Consider the following 14,263-nt stretch of genomic DNA (forward strand, 5'->3'; position numbering starts at 1 on the left):
AATAATTATCAGTTTGAAATAAATAAAATCATATTTATTTAATACACTTACTTTTAAAACTAAAATCATTTAAATTTGAATATGGCGGTCATTATTCAACAGTTTTCATGTCAGTTTAGTAAGGTGCATAAATACTAAGTAGTTTGGAATTAAAATAACACTGAGCAACATGTAAACTAGAATAGGCATATGTAAATTAGAGTGTCTTTTTTTCATCATTATTATTTTACCTAAATGTTAAAGTAAACATTGGTATTACAACTCAAAACAATATGTTATGTGAATTAAGTAGATCTATTTCATTTTGACTAATTGCAGCGAGTAGGAACAAAATGTAAAAAATACCCTTTCACAAACTACTTACATAAAAATAAATTAAGTTTGGATATAAATTAAACTTGAGACGTGTAAAATGATTAAACATAATAAGTACGCTGCAGTTGTATTACAATCAATTTGTATTATCTACACATAAATTAATATCTTATATTTATATTTATATATTATGTTGTAAATTATATATTATATAAAATGTCCATTTTTTTTGTTGTGAATTTATTTTGTTTTTAAAACTATATCCAATAATAATAATTTCATTGTTAAAGTATATAGTATATAGATATCCTTCAAAATTATGTTTTTAAAAAACTATTAGATTTACTTGATTGTTTAAAAAAAAAACGTGATAAAGTTTGTTTTAAAATAAAAATCCATGTGTACGCGTTGTATAGCTAAACATTTGTAGCATATAATATTTTGACATGACTAATTATATCTTATCCTTTAAAATATAAAATTATTAATTATTTACATCGTACAGAATTGTGTGTTTACTGTGACTTTATTAAATAATACAAACAAAAAAAAAGTTCTGTTGCAGAATACAATTTTTATTTTTTATTCTTGCCCAGTAAAAAAAAAATGTTACCAGAACAAATTATCAACATTTCAGCCACGCGTGCTGTAAACATTGAGCAGCCGTTGCCCTAGCGTTTTGATCAAATTCTAACATTGGCAACAAGAAATCGGTGAAAGCTCTCGCGTTTTCTTGCGGCCATTTGTATTTCTCCCTCAAAACATCGTACAACAACCATGGTTTTAAGCTGCTTATATTCCGTAATTCTCCGCGTTTATTGAAAAACTGTGGCGACTGTTTTCCCTCATCGATCACTTTTTTGGGTATCTTACCCAACAGTTCTATTATATGAGCTATGTGATCCTCGTCTCTGGTATAAGCTTCACCCGAATGCGGTTCGAATAAATAATCGCCAGTAGCTAGTTCAAATGCCATGCATGCTACACTCCATATATCTGATGATGTACCGTAGCCCGCTCCGATCAGCACTTCTAGTGACCTGTATTGTCTGGTTTGAATGTCTTCAGTAAAATGTCGGTCTATCCAACAAGCATTGCCGAGGTCAGCAACTTTAACATTTATATCACACACATTGAATGCAGGGTCTACTGCGGGGCCATCTCTGGATTTGCTTCTGAATGATCTTTTTTTCGAAAGCGGCTTGCTGTTGGTTTTACTGAATTCACCAGCTCCGTTTTCTTGGACAGTACTTGTTTCATCGATACTTGCATCGGCACACTCTGTGTTTTCTAAATTATTATCAGGTATCGGCGAGGTATTTGCATTCGTGTTAGTACCATCACTAACGTAACCGTTAGATATAGATTCGCTGTTATTGGTATCTACTGGATCTGGTTCAGATTTGTCTTCAACTGTAAACAAAAAACACATTTTTTAATAAAACTCAATGACCTATATTCTTACTGCAGTATAGAATTTTTATTACATCATTATTTGATTGCCATTAAAACTACAATACACACATTATGTAAACATTAAAAATAACTCTCCATAACTTATCATTTAGAAATTGGCACACAATCAATTTTTCAATTAAACATTTTATAAACAAAGAATGACTATTAGACAATTCTCAATAAAATTAACCATACAAATATACACTTAAGTTATTATTATTAATCCTAACTAACATCCTATTACCAAAATTAGAATGACCTACAAATAATAAAGTAGGGCATTATTTGAATAACTTTAATCTAGATGAAGCGATAAATAAATAATTATTTTTTATTCGATCATTTATATATTTTATGTATGAAAAAATATATAAGTATCGTTATTTATGATTCAATTAATCAATTTATTTATTATTGACGAATACATTTTTTTATTCGTTACCTATTATAAATTTAAGTTTAAATGTCTCATTAATTTAAATAACTTTCTTCACAGTGTAAATAATAAGTATAAAGGCGGGTTGAAATGAAACCCAAGATCAATAGATCATGAGGTAGCATTTTAATTTTTTCGATAATATTAATTTTTTTGTTTAAGATAAAGAAGTTAATTTTTTATTTAGAATATTAAGTCATCAAACAATTTTTCATAAATAAAAAATATATATATATTTGTTATTCATGAAAATAAAATAAATTTAAAATTAGGTAGCTCAAATGATACTTTTTTTTTATAAAATGTAATGCAATCACAGATTAACCTATTATTTATTGAGTTACAAATAATTTTATTCGCATATAAATATTTTTCATAAAAAAAAAAAATTGCTCTATTTTTTTTATTAACACTCTACAAATTGAATGTATATTCAATGTGATGTAATTTTACGTATAATTACATATTTTTATATAAATATTTCATAAAGGTAATGTACCTTAGATACATAGAAAATGACTTTTTATGTATGCATTGTCCACTTTGCAATAGGCATCTTATTTTTACCCATACCCTTATCTTATACAGTTTTGTCTCAATATTCCATGCCCTTTCATTATTATTTCTAATTATACACTTATATAATATTGTATTATTATTCATGACTATATTTTACACACCTTATAAAATATTTTTTTTATTATTCATTATTGATACAATTTACTAACCTAATGCTGAACATGCCAGTTTTAAAAAAGCCAGTTCAAGATCTGAAAAATAATTTGGAAATTAAAAAAACATAATATATTTACACAATTGTCTTTAAAAAAACCAATGAAAGTTTAGATTTTATCCTAAATTGTTGGTAATTTCACTCAAATTGTTTGTTTAATAAGTATAATCATACATGTTTCGATGGTATTTATTGAAATCCAAACGGCTTGTTCAGCTTTGAAAATTTGAATATTTTTAGAAGATAATATTAATAAGCAATTCACTCTTCTTTTATTTAAATACACTACAATTTCTTTTTCTTTTAAGCATTATGATGTTATACATCATCATAATTTTTGATACACTCAGTTGGTAAAAATATTCAAATATGATCAGGTAACAATAATATTAAAAAAAATAATAAAATGTTGACATACCTTTATTAACTTCAGCATCACATTCTTCTTCTTGTTTGTTTTCCAGTTCTTCTAACTGTTGCATTTGAACTTTTAATAGCTCGGACTGACGTTTATTTTTCCTTTTCATTTTCTTCTTCTGATTTTTAGTCAAATTTGGCTTGTTGAATGCAATCTTAGGGGCTGTACTACTAAATGATACTGGCAACTTTTGTCCAGTTTGATGAATTTCGGTTGCTTCTTTTGCTAAATTTTTAATATATTTCTCATCAACGCACAACAGTACATTTTCTGGTTTAATATCTGTGTGAATGATGTTGCATTTTGTATGTAAATAGTCTAAACCTTCTAATACTTGTTTGATAATACTTTTAACGTTTTGTAACGGTATACCCGAATAATCGCTTTTTATAATTAACTTTAATAAGTTATGACCAAGTACTTCGAAAACCATGCATACATGGATTCCGTTAACACCACTGATTTTAAAATCATTCAACAACATGACAACACGTTCTCGCTTTTTGTCATTGGTATCAGAATCACGGACACTTTTTAAAAGTTTTATTTCATCTAATGCAGTTTCGGTGAAGTGTGATGCACTTTTTACAACTTTGAGAGCAACATAACGTTTGTCTGTGAAATCCCAACAAAGCCAAACTGTTGAAAAGTGACCCCAACCAAGTTTTCTTAACACATGATACCTAAAATTTAAAAAAAATACAAGTATTATTATGTAAACAATACATGTAAACAAACATAAATCTATATTATTATCTATTTCCAAATCATTATAATTATTTCTCAAACAATTTAGATAATTTGATGTTAATTAATGACACAATTAAAATTATCATAAAATGGTTTTAAAATGTAAATAATGAAAGAACCATTGGCATACTTAGGGTTCTAGAAATAAAGGCAATTTGCTAATTAAAAAACTGACATCAAACTTATAATTTAATTGGCTTAGAACTTCAAGATGTTATAAATAACAAGTTCATTGTAGAGATTGATTGTACCTGTAATTTGAGGGATACTTTTTTATAATATGTCATGTGCTGTTTATTGCAAGCACATTGTATAAATTGTTAATTGTATATTAGTCATATTTTAACTTTTATGAAGTAACAGACAACATCATAAGATTCTATCAACTTATATGCTTGATTTAATATATTATTTCTCTAACTGCAACTGTAGAGTAAAAATATATTATGTTTAAAAGTTCAATATCATTTTTTTTTTAAATCTGATCCTGTTTGTTATTATTTAGCTCTAGGGTAACTAAATCCGTACACCAAGTTGTGACCTAAGTATTACTAATATAAAATGGGTTCTGGAATTGACTGGAGGGATTAGGAGGACAGATCCAACACAGGTAATTTTTTTTTTATTTCAAATTAAATAACTTATACAGAACTTATTATGAGTATAATTGTACATCTGCAATACCAGACTTACCTATTTAAAAAAACGTCTCCTATTTGTACGGGATGATAACCGCCCTTGCAGTAATCGCTGGATTCTTCTTGTTCCTCTTCATCGGATGCGTACATCTCATCAGTGCCTTCATCGGATTCGTTGGACGACGAGTCACTGTCACGCTTCTGATGGGCTTTGGGCTTTTCGGCTACCTTAGCCGGCGCTGGAGGCACCACTTTCCGGTCTTCGTGTGGCTTCTTTGGTAATTTGCGCCGTTTCTTTTTAGCTTGTATCGCTAGTATTCTTCTGTTAATGTCTTTGTTCATCGCCTAAAATCTTCAAAATAATATCAACGGTAAGACAACAGCATTCGGGACCTCCGATATATTTGAATAAGCGTCTACTTACTGTACAGCAGGTTCTCGGCGAGATGTTTATCAGCACCGCGACGGGTCAAAAAAAAAAATACAACGGACAACCACGAATCGATTGAAATTAACGTGTATTGCGACGAGAGATTCGCAATTTAAAAAGACCAAATTTACAAATAGAAGAAAATAAAAAAAATTAGATTGCAGAAACCCAGGCTGCCGTACACAAGTGAAGTGATAATGGCCACCGCACCACGTTGTACGCACTGCGAATAATTGATTACCGAAATCCCAGCTTTTCCTATTATCTGCAATTGAAAACAATAATAATATTTATGAGCCGAAATCATTATCAGTGGCATATAGTGGCATTATAGTGATTGCCGATTGGCACTTAACTCGGTTCCAATGGCTATTTGAGATACATGCATCTTATATTATAAATTATAATTGTAGAATAATCGTGGATCCAATCGAAAACGTATAATTTACATAATATTATTTATTTTTTCTCGACAGTTAGCCGTTAGGTATTTTTTGTTTGTTATTTCAATCGCTCTTCGTAGTAGTTTGTCGTTCATTAACTAGGGGTCACATTAAACGAACATAGTCGCAGACGAATAAATTACTTTTGTTGAAAACGTATTGTTTTAAATAAGGCGATTATTATGAAATATGAACTCATACGTCATGGTTGTCTGGAGAAATAATCTAATAAATGAACATCGTACTTGGTAATTGAATTAAAAAAAAAAAATACCCTCTTAACTTCACATTTAAGCTACAAGATATCACTATGAAATATGTCTACCAAATTCAAAAATAACGAGGCGTTATGTTTTCACTCATTTTAAATGTTCAAAATACATAGTAATCATGTAGTTTATGCATTGTAAATCTCGAGCAAATTGCGTAGTAAATGATTATAGAACAGATTTAATGTTTTAATGGTTGGCGGTTGTTATCCCGATGGCTTCATCTTTTGCATGCATGGGCACTTATAAAAATAGTCAACAGCTCCCTTAATATTAAATTAGTGACTATCTGAATTAATGGAGAAATAAGCTTGTTAATTGGAAAAAGTAATTGATGTATAAAATAATTATGTGCTTATTAATCTAATGGAAATGTTAATATAGTTAACTATTTATCTTTCTTCTTGTTTTTTCTAGTTAATTACATTTTACGTCATCAGGAGTGAAATAAATTATCGCCTAGCCCTACGAAATTTACTTGTTAAATAATATGATTATATAAATTATTAACTAGAGAATCTAACATTTGTTTTCAATACTTAAACTCTAATATTTGATTATTTCATAATCTTGAAGTAGTTTAATTAATTATTCATGCTAATTTTGTTGTAGTTCATAGTTTCCGATACATTGCTCAAATCATATTTTGGGGTTTGATATCAACTATGAATTCTAAAAGATTTGAAATAAAAGAAAAAAGTACCAATTAGAGGAAAAAATGTATCTTTTAAAAATGTAAGTGTTATAATTTTTTATATAATTCTTGCACATTTTTTTTCTAAAAATATTATTTAATCACAAGTAAAAAATTACAATTCAATAATTTAATGCATTTAAATTTGTATTTACAAAAGACAACTGAACAAATTTTATTTTATTTTTGCTGTTAAATCTAAGAATGTTATTATTAAAATTGAAATGCCATTAATAATTAAATTAAATTATTTATTCTTATTTGATATAATAAACAGTGTTAATTACATGCAGTATTTACTAATTTTATCTGTACAATGTTGATTTTTTTAAATATTATAATAGTTTAAGCAGTCAGGTCATTAGTTTAAATGTTGATTAATTAGTAGAAGCTAGATAATAAACCAATGGCTTTACATTCCCCTCTCTTTTAAAACTATATTTGCATTACTTATTATATAGTTTTTAAATATTTATATTTTTAAAGTTAATATAATATTATATTTATTATCAGAATATTTGATATTTAATACAGTTTAAAATAAAAATAGCAATAAAACACATTTAATTTATTTTATAATTAATTTGTAACTAATTAATAATGACATAATCAAGTTTACAATCATGGATTTTATTGATAATAATTCTTATTCTATTTTCTAATGATTTTTTTGTAACCATTCATTGCTATTATATACATGTTGTGTAATTATTTTAGACGTTATAATGATAACTATTAACTGGTATTTAGTATTAAGTGATGGATAATTTTCTCAAAATATCACTTTCATCCATATTGTGCAATGAATTAATTTCATATACAAATCAATTAAAAATCTTTTTTTTTAGGTTTACGATTTATTACAAATGAACTCATCAAGCAGTATGGAATATGTTGCTGCGATTGATGTTGGGACCACCAACTTGAAATGCCAAATATTTTCATCAAAATTTCATGTTGTTGGATCATCATTTCTAAAAGTATATAATATAACTTATTTTTAGCTTTATTTGTGTTATCTAATTTTGTTCTTACATGAGTTACAGCCATTGTGGTGGTGAAAAATGACTTTATGATTATAGTTACAGCATTGATTATAAATAATTATATATAATCAATGTTATATTAATTTTTTTTTTATATTAAAGTCGATTTTTTTCTGTCTTATGTGCAAAGTTTGAATTTTTATTAAATTTCCAAAAAAAAAAAACGGGTACTTTTTAATTATTTTTTTATATTTGTATTCAAACTTATTACACGATACATAATTTTGATTTTTAAAATAAAAGTTTAATGCTGATAATAGAGATCTTCCTCTTAAAAAAAAAAAAAATACATATATATATATATATATATATATATAAATCTTTAAATGCTTATAAAAGTCACATAAATGCTATTGCTATTATGATTAAAGATGTTTATTTACTTTATTTGATGTATTTATGTTTAGATTAATGTATTAAAACCTCATCATGGATGGGAAGAAATTGATCCTGAAGAATTAACAAACAGTATAAAACAATCACTACAGAATGCATTAAAAGGTTTCTTAAGCTAATTTAATTTGAATTTGTCTATTTGATTATATTAAACTGTATTATGATGTATATGTATAAATTACTATATAGCTGGAAATTTGTTTGCTAGTTTCTTTTTAAATTTGAACATGTATTACCATTCATCGCTGCTATCATTTTAAACTTCATAAAAAAATATATAATAAGTGAAATATTAACAATTAAAAAATACCTAATCTTAAACATGGTTTTAATAAAATATAGATGCAGGCCTAAAACCTTGTATGGTAAAGAATTTGGGTTTGTCCTCACAACGAAATACTTTCATAACCTGGAATAAAACTACTGGAAAACATTACCACAATTTCATTACTTGGAGAGATACACGATCGAGTTTGATTATCGAAAGATTTAACAAATCATTATTTCTTAAAGTACATATATATTTTTGGTTGATGGCTTATAAAATATGCAAGTTTAAATAAAATAATAAAATAAATTGTTATTAGGCTGTTAAATTTGTTTCAAGAATACTAAGTCTTATGTGCTCATCAAAACAAATCAAACTTGCAAAATCATTTTCGTTTACCAATGCTCAAGTACAAAGATTGTTCCTACCGTTTGGTTAAATTGTTATTGATATTGTTTAGTTTATTTAAAAAAATAATTTTTTTTTTATGTGAACATATAGATTTTACCAAAACTGATTTGGCTTTTGGAAAATAACATTGACTTCAGAAAAGATGTGAACAAAAATGAAGTCCAATTTGGTACGTTAGATACGTGGCTTTTGTATAGAGCAAGTAAAGGTGAACTTCATGTGACCGATTTGTCGTGTGCCAGTTCAACCGGATTGTTCAATGTATTTACCATGACGTGGCTACCGAAAATTGTATTCCAATTTTTCGGTTTTTCTAATAACTTTCTTCCTACAATTTGTGATTCAAATTTATCTAAACATTATAGTGGTGCTGTCCAAATCTCCAATATTCCCATTACCTGTTCGGTAAGCATAAATGATAAAGTATTTAGAGACATGAAATTTCCATTTCAAGTTGTTCTTTTTATATTTCAGATGGCCGACCAATCATCTTCGTTATTTGGTACTGGCAGTTTCTCAAAACATACAGCTAAAGTCACTATGGGCACCGGTATGTTTTTAGACATTAACTGCGGTTCAGTGCCAGACATATGTTTAGGTTAGCACTATAACAATATTAGTAAAAATAGTTATTTACTACGAACAAAAGTAATACCTTTAACATTGTCATTAGGATATTTTCCATTGGTGGGTTGGATGTTCAATGATGAAGTTTGTTTCACACTGGAAGCACTTGATCACAATAGTGGACCATTGATTACATTAGGAAAATCAATTGGTGAGATTTCTGTGAAACGTGCAATTATATATAAGAAATTATTATGTATATATATATATTTTTTTTTTTTACTTAGGCTGTTACAGCAATTTGAGAGAGTTAAATGAGTTACTACTACATGAAAAAAAAGAGTCATTTGCCAATGACGTTTTATTTGTGTTACCAGATAGTGAAGTAGGTCGACATATTGGTCACAAGCTCTAATATAAGTATTAATATAAAATCGAAATGATTAAAAAACAATTTGTTTCAGTCGTCCAAAAATAGAGGGAGAAACTATAGTTTTATCAATTTGACATCTAATACGACAAAAGCGGATATGGTAAAATCTATTTTAGAATCATTTGCATTTAGGATTAAGAAACGATTAGATAAGCTACATAAAGAAATACCTGGACTAAAACTAAACACCTTGTGGTAATTTATAAAGTGGTGTTATTTCTATTTTTTATCTGTTAATTTATCAACTATTAGGCATTTTTTTTTTTTATTTGCCATAGGGTTGATGGCGGCGTGTCGCAGAACGATTACATATGTCAAGCAATATCTAATGCTACATCTACTACTGTTATAAGAATGAAAAATAATAATAAAACTGAAATATCTTGTTTGGGTGTTGCTTTTATGGCAGGTTTATCTTCAGGTAAGCCCATCAATAATGTATTACATTTAATGTTGCAAAATATTTGAATAAAAGGATTCATGCAAATTCGATGGTATTAAATACAATTTTCAAATTCTTTATACTTAGTTCAAAATTACCTAAAGCCAATACAAAATATTAATTTTTTTTTCATTTAGTATTTAAAAAAATTTATTTTTATATGCAATTATATAAATACGTACTTAAATACTTAAAAAAAATATTTTTTACAACACTGGTTCTACCAGTTGTATTAGATATTATGATCCATTTAAATAAAATATATTTATTGTCTCTAGCTTGAATATTTTGTTTAAAATGTATGTATATTACATAGTACTGTAGACTGTTAGACATTGATTTTTAATAATTAATTAAATTATAATCAAAACTTATAAAGTTTTCTGTTATGTATAGGTGTTTGGTCAAATAAAGATGAACTTAAAGACTATAGAAGTACAACTGATGAAAAGTTTGTACCTGAAGATAATGATTACATTGGAAATGAATGTAAATATATAAGGTGGCTTTACAGTCAAAAATGTCTTTATTAAAAAAATATGTAAATCAGTTATTATGTATAAAAAATGATTTATCTTTATGATAAAATAATGTTAATTGTGAATGAAATCATATTATATGTCTTAAGTATTTGATTAGACATCCTTAAGTATCCAAAGCTGATTTTTATCAATAATAACAATAACAACAACTTATATATATATATATTATACAGTGGTATAGTCCAGTAGTTTTAGAGTATACACTGAATTTACCCATCTATGTATGTGTGTAGTCAGAAATGAAAATTGTGTATCTGCAGATAGAGTATACAAATTTTGTTATGAGAACATATGCATTAAAAGAAAAGCGGGAGGTGGACACATACAACCTATACCTTTATAATTACACTACTGACACCATATTATAAAGAATACAAAAATAATTAAATTTTAGATTTAGGATCTTGATAAACAATTTTATTAATTTTCAGTTCTTTAATTTTATCTACAGAGTATCCAATGCTCATTAGTATTTCACTTGTATGCTGACCGCAAGAAACAATCGAATTATGTGCACTTGAAATTCCAGGAGTTTCATTCAATTTTGGAGCAGGTTTTGGAATAACAATGTTATTTTTTTCTATAAACGAATTTCTACTCTTATTGTGTGGATGTTGGGCCACTTCTTTGAAGTTTAAAACTGGAGTCACGCAAGCGTCTTTTGAGTCAAATATCTGGAAAAAAAAAGAATTTTCAAATATGCTTTAAAAGAAACCAAAAAAACAGTTCACAAAAAAAAAAAAATACTTCCACGGTTTCAATTTTGATACTGCATTTTTAATTTTAAAAAATAAATTAAAATTCAATATTGTATTGCCCTAGTCCCTGAAAACCCTATAGCCCCAAACAAAATATTTTAAACAAACGGTAAAAAACAATAAAACCAGCGATTTTTTCCGCTAAATGATTTTTAACTGAAAAATCTCTATAGCTTTTAGAAACACAATAATAATTTTTTTTTTAAAAACCATTTGATAGAAAACCAATATTCACGCTTAATAAATGTTCAACAAAAATGACATACTTTACACCATTCCCCTTGAGTTTTTTCTTTGAATACTTTCGAAAAAATCTCTCTGTTCTTTTCATTTTCTTCTTCATCTAATTGTGCCATATCGTCAGGGTCAAGTCCTAATCCTTGTAATAGTTCTTGATAAAATTGAGGTTCTATTGCTCCTACGGCCATCCATTTTCCATCTTTCGTTTCATATGTATCGTAAAAGTGCATTCCGCCATCTAAACTGCAACGGTTTTATATTAGAATATATTTTTCTCGATTAAACAATAATAAATAAATAACATTTACTTACAAATTATGTCCTTTTGGTCTACCCCAAAGTAATGTGTCTTGAGAACGCATGAACCAGCTGCCGGCATACGCAATTCCTTCGGTAACATTTGCATCGACTATTTGACCCTTTTTAATATTTGGGCGTGCTATGACTGCCATAAGAATGCCCAATACACATAATATGCTACCTCCAGTAAATTCAGAGAAATTTACCGGTGGTATAGGCTTTGGGTTTTTACCGCCATACAGTGACAACAAACCTAAAAGTCTCAATATTTAAACAATTATAATCTTGGACATTATTACTCAGATAATGCTGTACCAGGCGATTGGTGAACTATGATCCAACTTGTTTTCGACAATCTTTTACATTTTTTCTCTCTGTAGATTTTTGTAGTGGTCTTAATTTTACAATCATTCATTTGCAATCCTATCTCCCTCGTAAAATTAATTGTATTACCACTAATTAAATTAAATTTATGTTAACTTATCTTACTAGATAAAGAAGACAAAATAAAAAAAAAACGTACAATTGGATTTTGAAATATTGTCAAGTCAAGTTAACCAATCGACTTGTACAAATATTAACTATTTTAACAACAGTCTCATTAGTAAATACTTAAATCCTAATATGTGGTAATATTTATAAAGTAATTAAACTTACCAGAAATTGCTAAATAATTTATGTCATGACCAGCACGCTTAGAATAATATCCATTTGAACCATAACCATTTAGTCTGGAATAAATCAACATTGGATTTTCTGCCATAAGAACACTTGGCCCTAATCCCAACTTTTCCATCACACCTTTTGTAATAAAAATTAACATTACACATGAGGTTGGTACAAATTATTTTCAGAACAAAACACACATAAATAGTATGCAGTTTATTGTGTAGGTTTAACAAGAATTTGTTTAAGCTATACATCTTTTAATTTATAGGCAGCATCAGAACAAACAACATTGTTACCAGTCAATTTGTAAATATAAGTCTAACAGTAAACCATGTAAATACTTTAAACAATATTCCCTTTACAAACTATACTTCTTTTATTATTCATATATATTATTTAATGTTGGAAATTAAAAAACATAACTGCTATTGAAAATTGTTTAGTTATTAGCAGTTATTTTATCGTGGCAAAAATAAACTGATCGCTTTATATTATATCTTTCCCAGGTGTGATTCTTACAAACTAGTTACCTGGTCTAAATGGTTCAACTAAAATATCTGAACTTTTTGCTAATTTTTTGACAATTTTCACACCTTCACTGTGCTTTAAATTAATTGAAATGGATCTTTTCCCATGGCTTAGCAAATTTGTGAATTCCGCAAAAGATGCATTTGTCTAACATTGAAAAAAAAAGAAATGTGAAACATACATGTGAATTTGATTATAATACTTCATAATTAATATAATGGTAAAATAAAAACATAAATTGTACCTTGTCTCAGTACATCTTGCTATTTTAAACTTACTTGTTCTATTACAGTAACTTTAGCACCAAAATCTGATAAAATTGCCCCAACAAACGGTACAGGTGCTAAACCAGAAAATTCTAGAACTTTTAAACCTTTTAAAGGCATTTTAAATTAAACTAAAAATTGTATTTTAAAAATCAAATTTTTGCCCGTTGGTTCGTGACTTGTGTGAACTGTGAATATTTTAAAGGACCGTCGTTTCTCGGTATCACGTAGCAGCCAGGGGTTCCCAAAATGCTTAAAAACCGAAAAATATACCAACTATATTGCCATTGCTACTCTTTCATACGTGAATACATCTTCCTCTTACATCGTGCTAATTTTGGTATTAAGCTTATTTGGATACCTGATCACTGTGGTATCCAAGGCAATGGATTTGCTGACCAATTAGCAAAATCTACTGCGTATTTAATATTTCCTTCCCCTTCTAAACTCCCTTGGTCTGATTTCATTCCCTTTTTACGTCGGCACATAAAAACCCACTGGTCTCTTTTCTGTTCTACTTTGCCAATAAATATAAACTCATTGTCCCCGCGAGCCATGGTTCAACAATCTTATTTTGCACGTAGTGCGATTGTTCATTTCTACCGTTTAAGATTTGGCCATTCCTTACTTCCTGCTCACGCTTTTAAATTATCCCTTAATCTCTGTACTCTTCATACCGAAGAAGCCATTTGCAACTGTCCCTCCCTCACCCAACACCCTTATTCTACACACCCATAATATTCATCCCACCTTAACTTCCATCTTATCAACCAACAATGTTTCTGTAATTAGCTGTGTTATCTCTTTTATCTT

At 27.9% G+C, this 14,263-nt stretch overlaps 3 protein-coding genes across 7 annotated transcripts; 1 reads left to right on the forward strand and 2 right to left on the reverse strand.

Moving 5' to 3' along the window:
- Positions 1 to 564: 564 nt before the first annotated feature.
- On the reverse strand, positions 565 to 5,356 carry LOC126834444 (SRSF protein kinase 3-like). Of its 3 annotated transcripts, none has more exons than XM_050566360.1 (5): positions 5,173 to 5,356; positions 4,804 to 5,093; positions 3,361 to 4,043; positions 2,938 to 2,979; positions 565 to 1,728 (listed from the first exon to the last, which is right to left on the reverse strand). In XM_050566360.1, the coding sequence occupies exons 2-5, from the start codon at positions 5,088 to 5,090 to the stop codon at positions 941 to 943; spliced, it is 1,800 nt and encodes a 599-aa protein (XP_050422317.1). In that variant the 5' UTR covers positions 5,091 to 5,093; positions 5,173 to 5,356; the 3' UTR covers positions 565 to 940. The 3 variants fall into 3 exon arrangements, with proteins under 3 accessions (XP_050422317.1, XP_050422316.1, XP_050422318.1); XM_050566359.1 differs by having other exon boundaries at positions 570 to 1,728; positions 4,804 to 5,100; positions 5,173 to 5,355; XM_050566361.1 differs by lacking the exon at positions 2,938 to 2,979 and having other exon boundaries at positions 580 to 1,728; positions 4,804 to 5,100; positions 5,173 to 5,352.
- A 129-nt stretch (positions 5,357 to 5,485) lies between these two features.
- Positions 5,486 to 10,735, forward strand: LOC126834445 (putative glycerol kinase 5). 3 transcript variants are annotated; one of them, XM_050566362.1, is made up of 13 exons: positions 5,486 to 5,869; positions 6,503 to 6,625; positions 7,433 to 7,564; positions 8,038 to 8,131; positions 8,369 to 8,538; positions 8,614 to 8,703; positions 8,796 to 9,110; positions 9,180 to 9,303; positions 9,379 to 9,483; positions 9,560 to 9,657; positions 9,737 to 9,900; positions 9,984 to 10,126; positions 10,544 to 10,735. In XM_050566362.1, the coding sequence occupies exons 3-13, from the start codon at positions 7,451 to 7,453 to the stop codon at positions 10,678 to 10,680; spliced, it is 1,554 nt and encodes a 517-aa protein (XP_050422319.1). In that variant the 5' UTR covers positions 5,486 to 5,869; positions 6,503 to 6,625; positions 7,433 to 7,450; the 3' UTR covers positions 10,681 to 10,735. The 3 variants fall into 3 exon arrangements, with proteins under 3 accessions (XP_050422319.1, XP_050422320.1, XP_050422321.1); XM_050566363.1 differs by lacking the exon at positions 6,503 to 6,625; XM_050566364.1 differs by lacking the exons at positions 5,486 to 5,869; positions 6,503 to 6,625 and adding an exon at positions 7,228 to 7,326.
- Positions 10,679 to 13,692, reverse strand: LOC126834449 (alpha-methylacyl-CoA racemase). The gene is made up of 6 exons (XM_050566367.1): positions 13,463 to 13,692; positions 13,187 to 13,331; positions 12,645 to 12,788; positions 12,000 to 12,240; positions 11,714 to 11,930; positions 10,679 to 11,363 (listed from the first exon to the last, which is right to left on the reverse strand). Exons 1-6 carry the CDS (start codon positions 13,568 to 13,570, stop codon positions 11,073 to 11,075), a joined length of 1,146 nt encoding a protein of 381 aa, XP_050422324.1. The 5' UTR covers positions 13,571 to 13,692; the 3' UTR covers positions 10,679 to 11,072.
- Positions 13,693 to 14,263: the final 571 nt, after the last annotated feature.

Source organism: Adelges cooleyi, unplaced genomic scaffold, assembly GCF_023614345.1.
Source record: "Adelges cooleyi isolate 19-005CV unplaced genomic scaffold, UGA_ACOO_1.1 ACOO_flye_CR_arks_rails_tigmint_CR_PRNA_21, whole genome shotgun sequence".
Taxonomy (NCBI): Eukaryota; Metazoa; Arthropoda; class Insecta; order Hemiptera; family Adelgidae; genus Adelges; species Adelges cooleyi.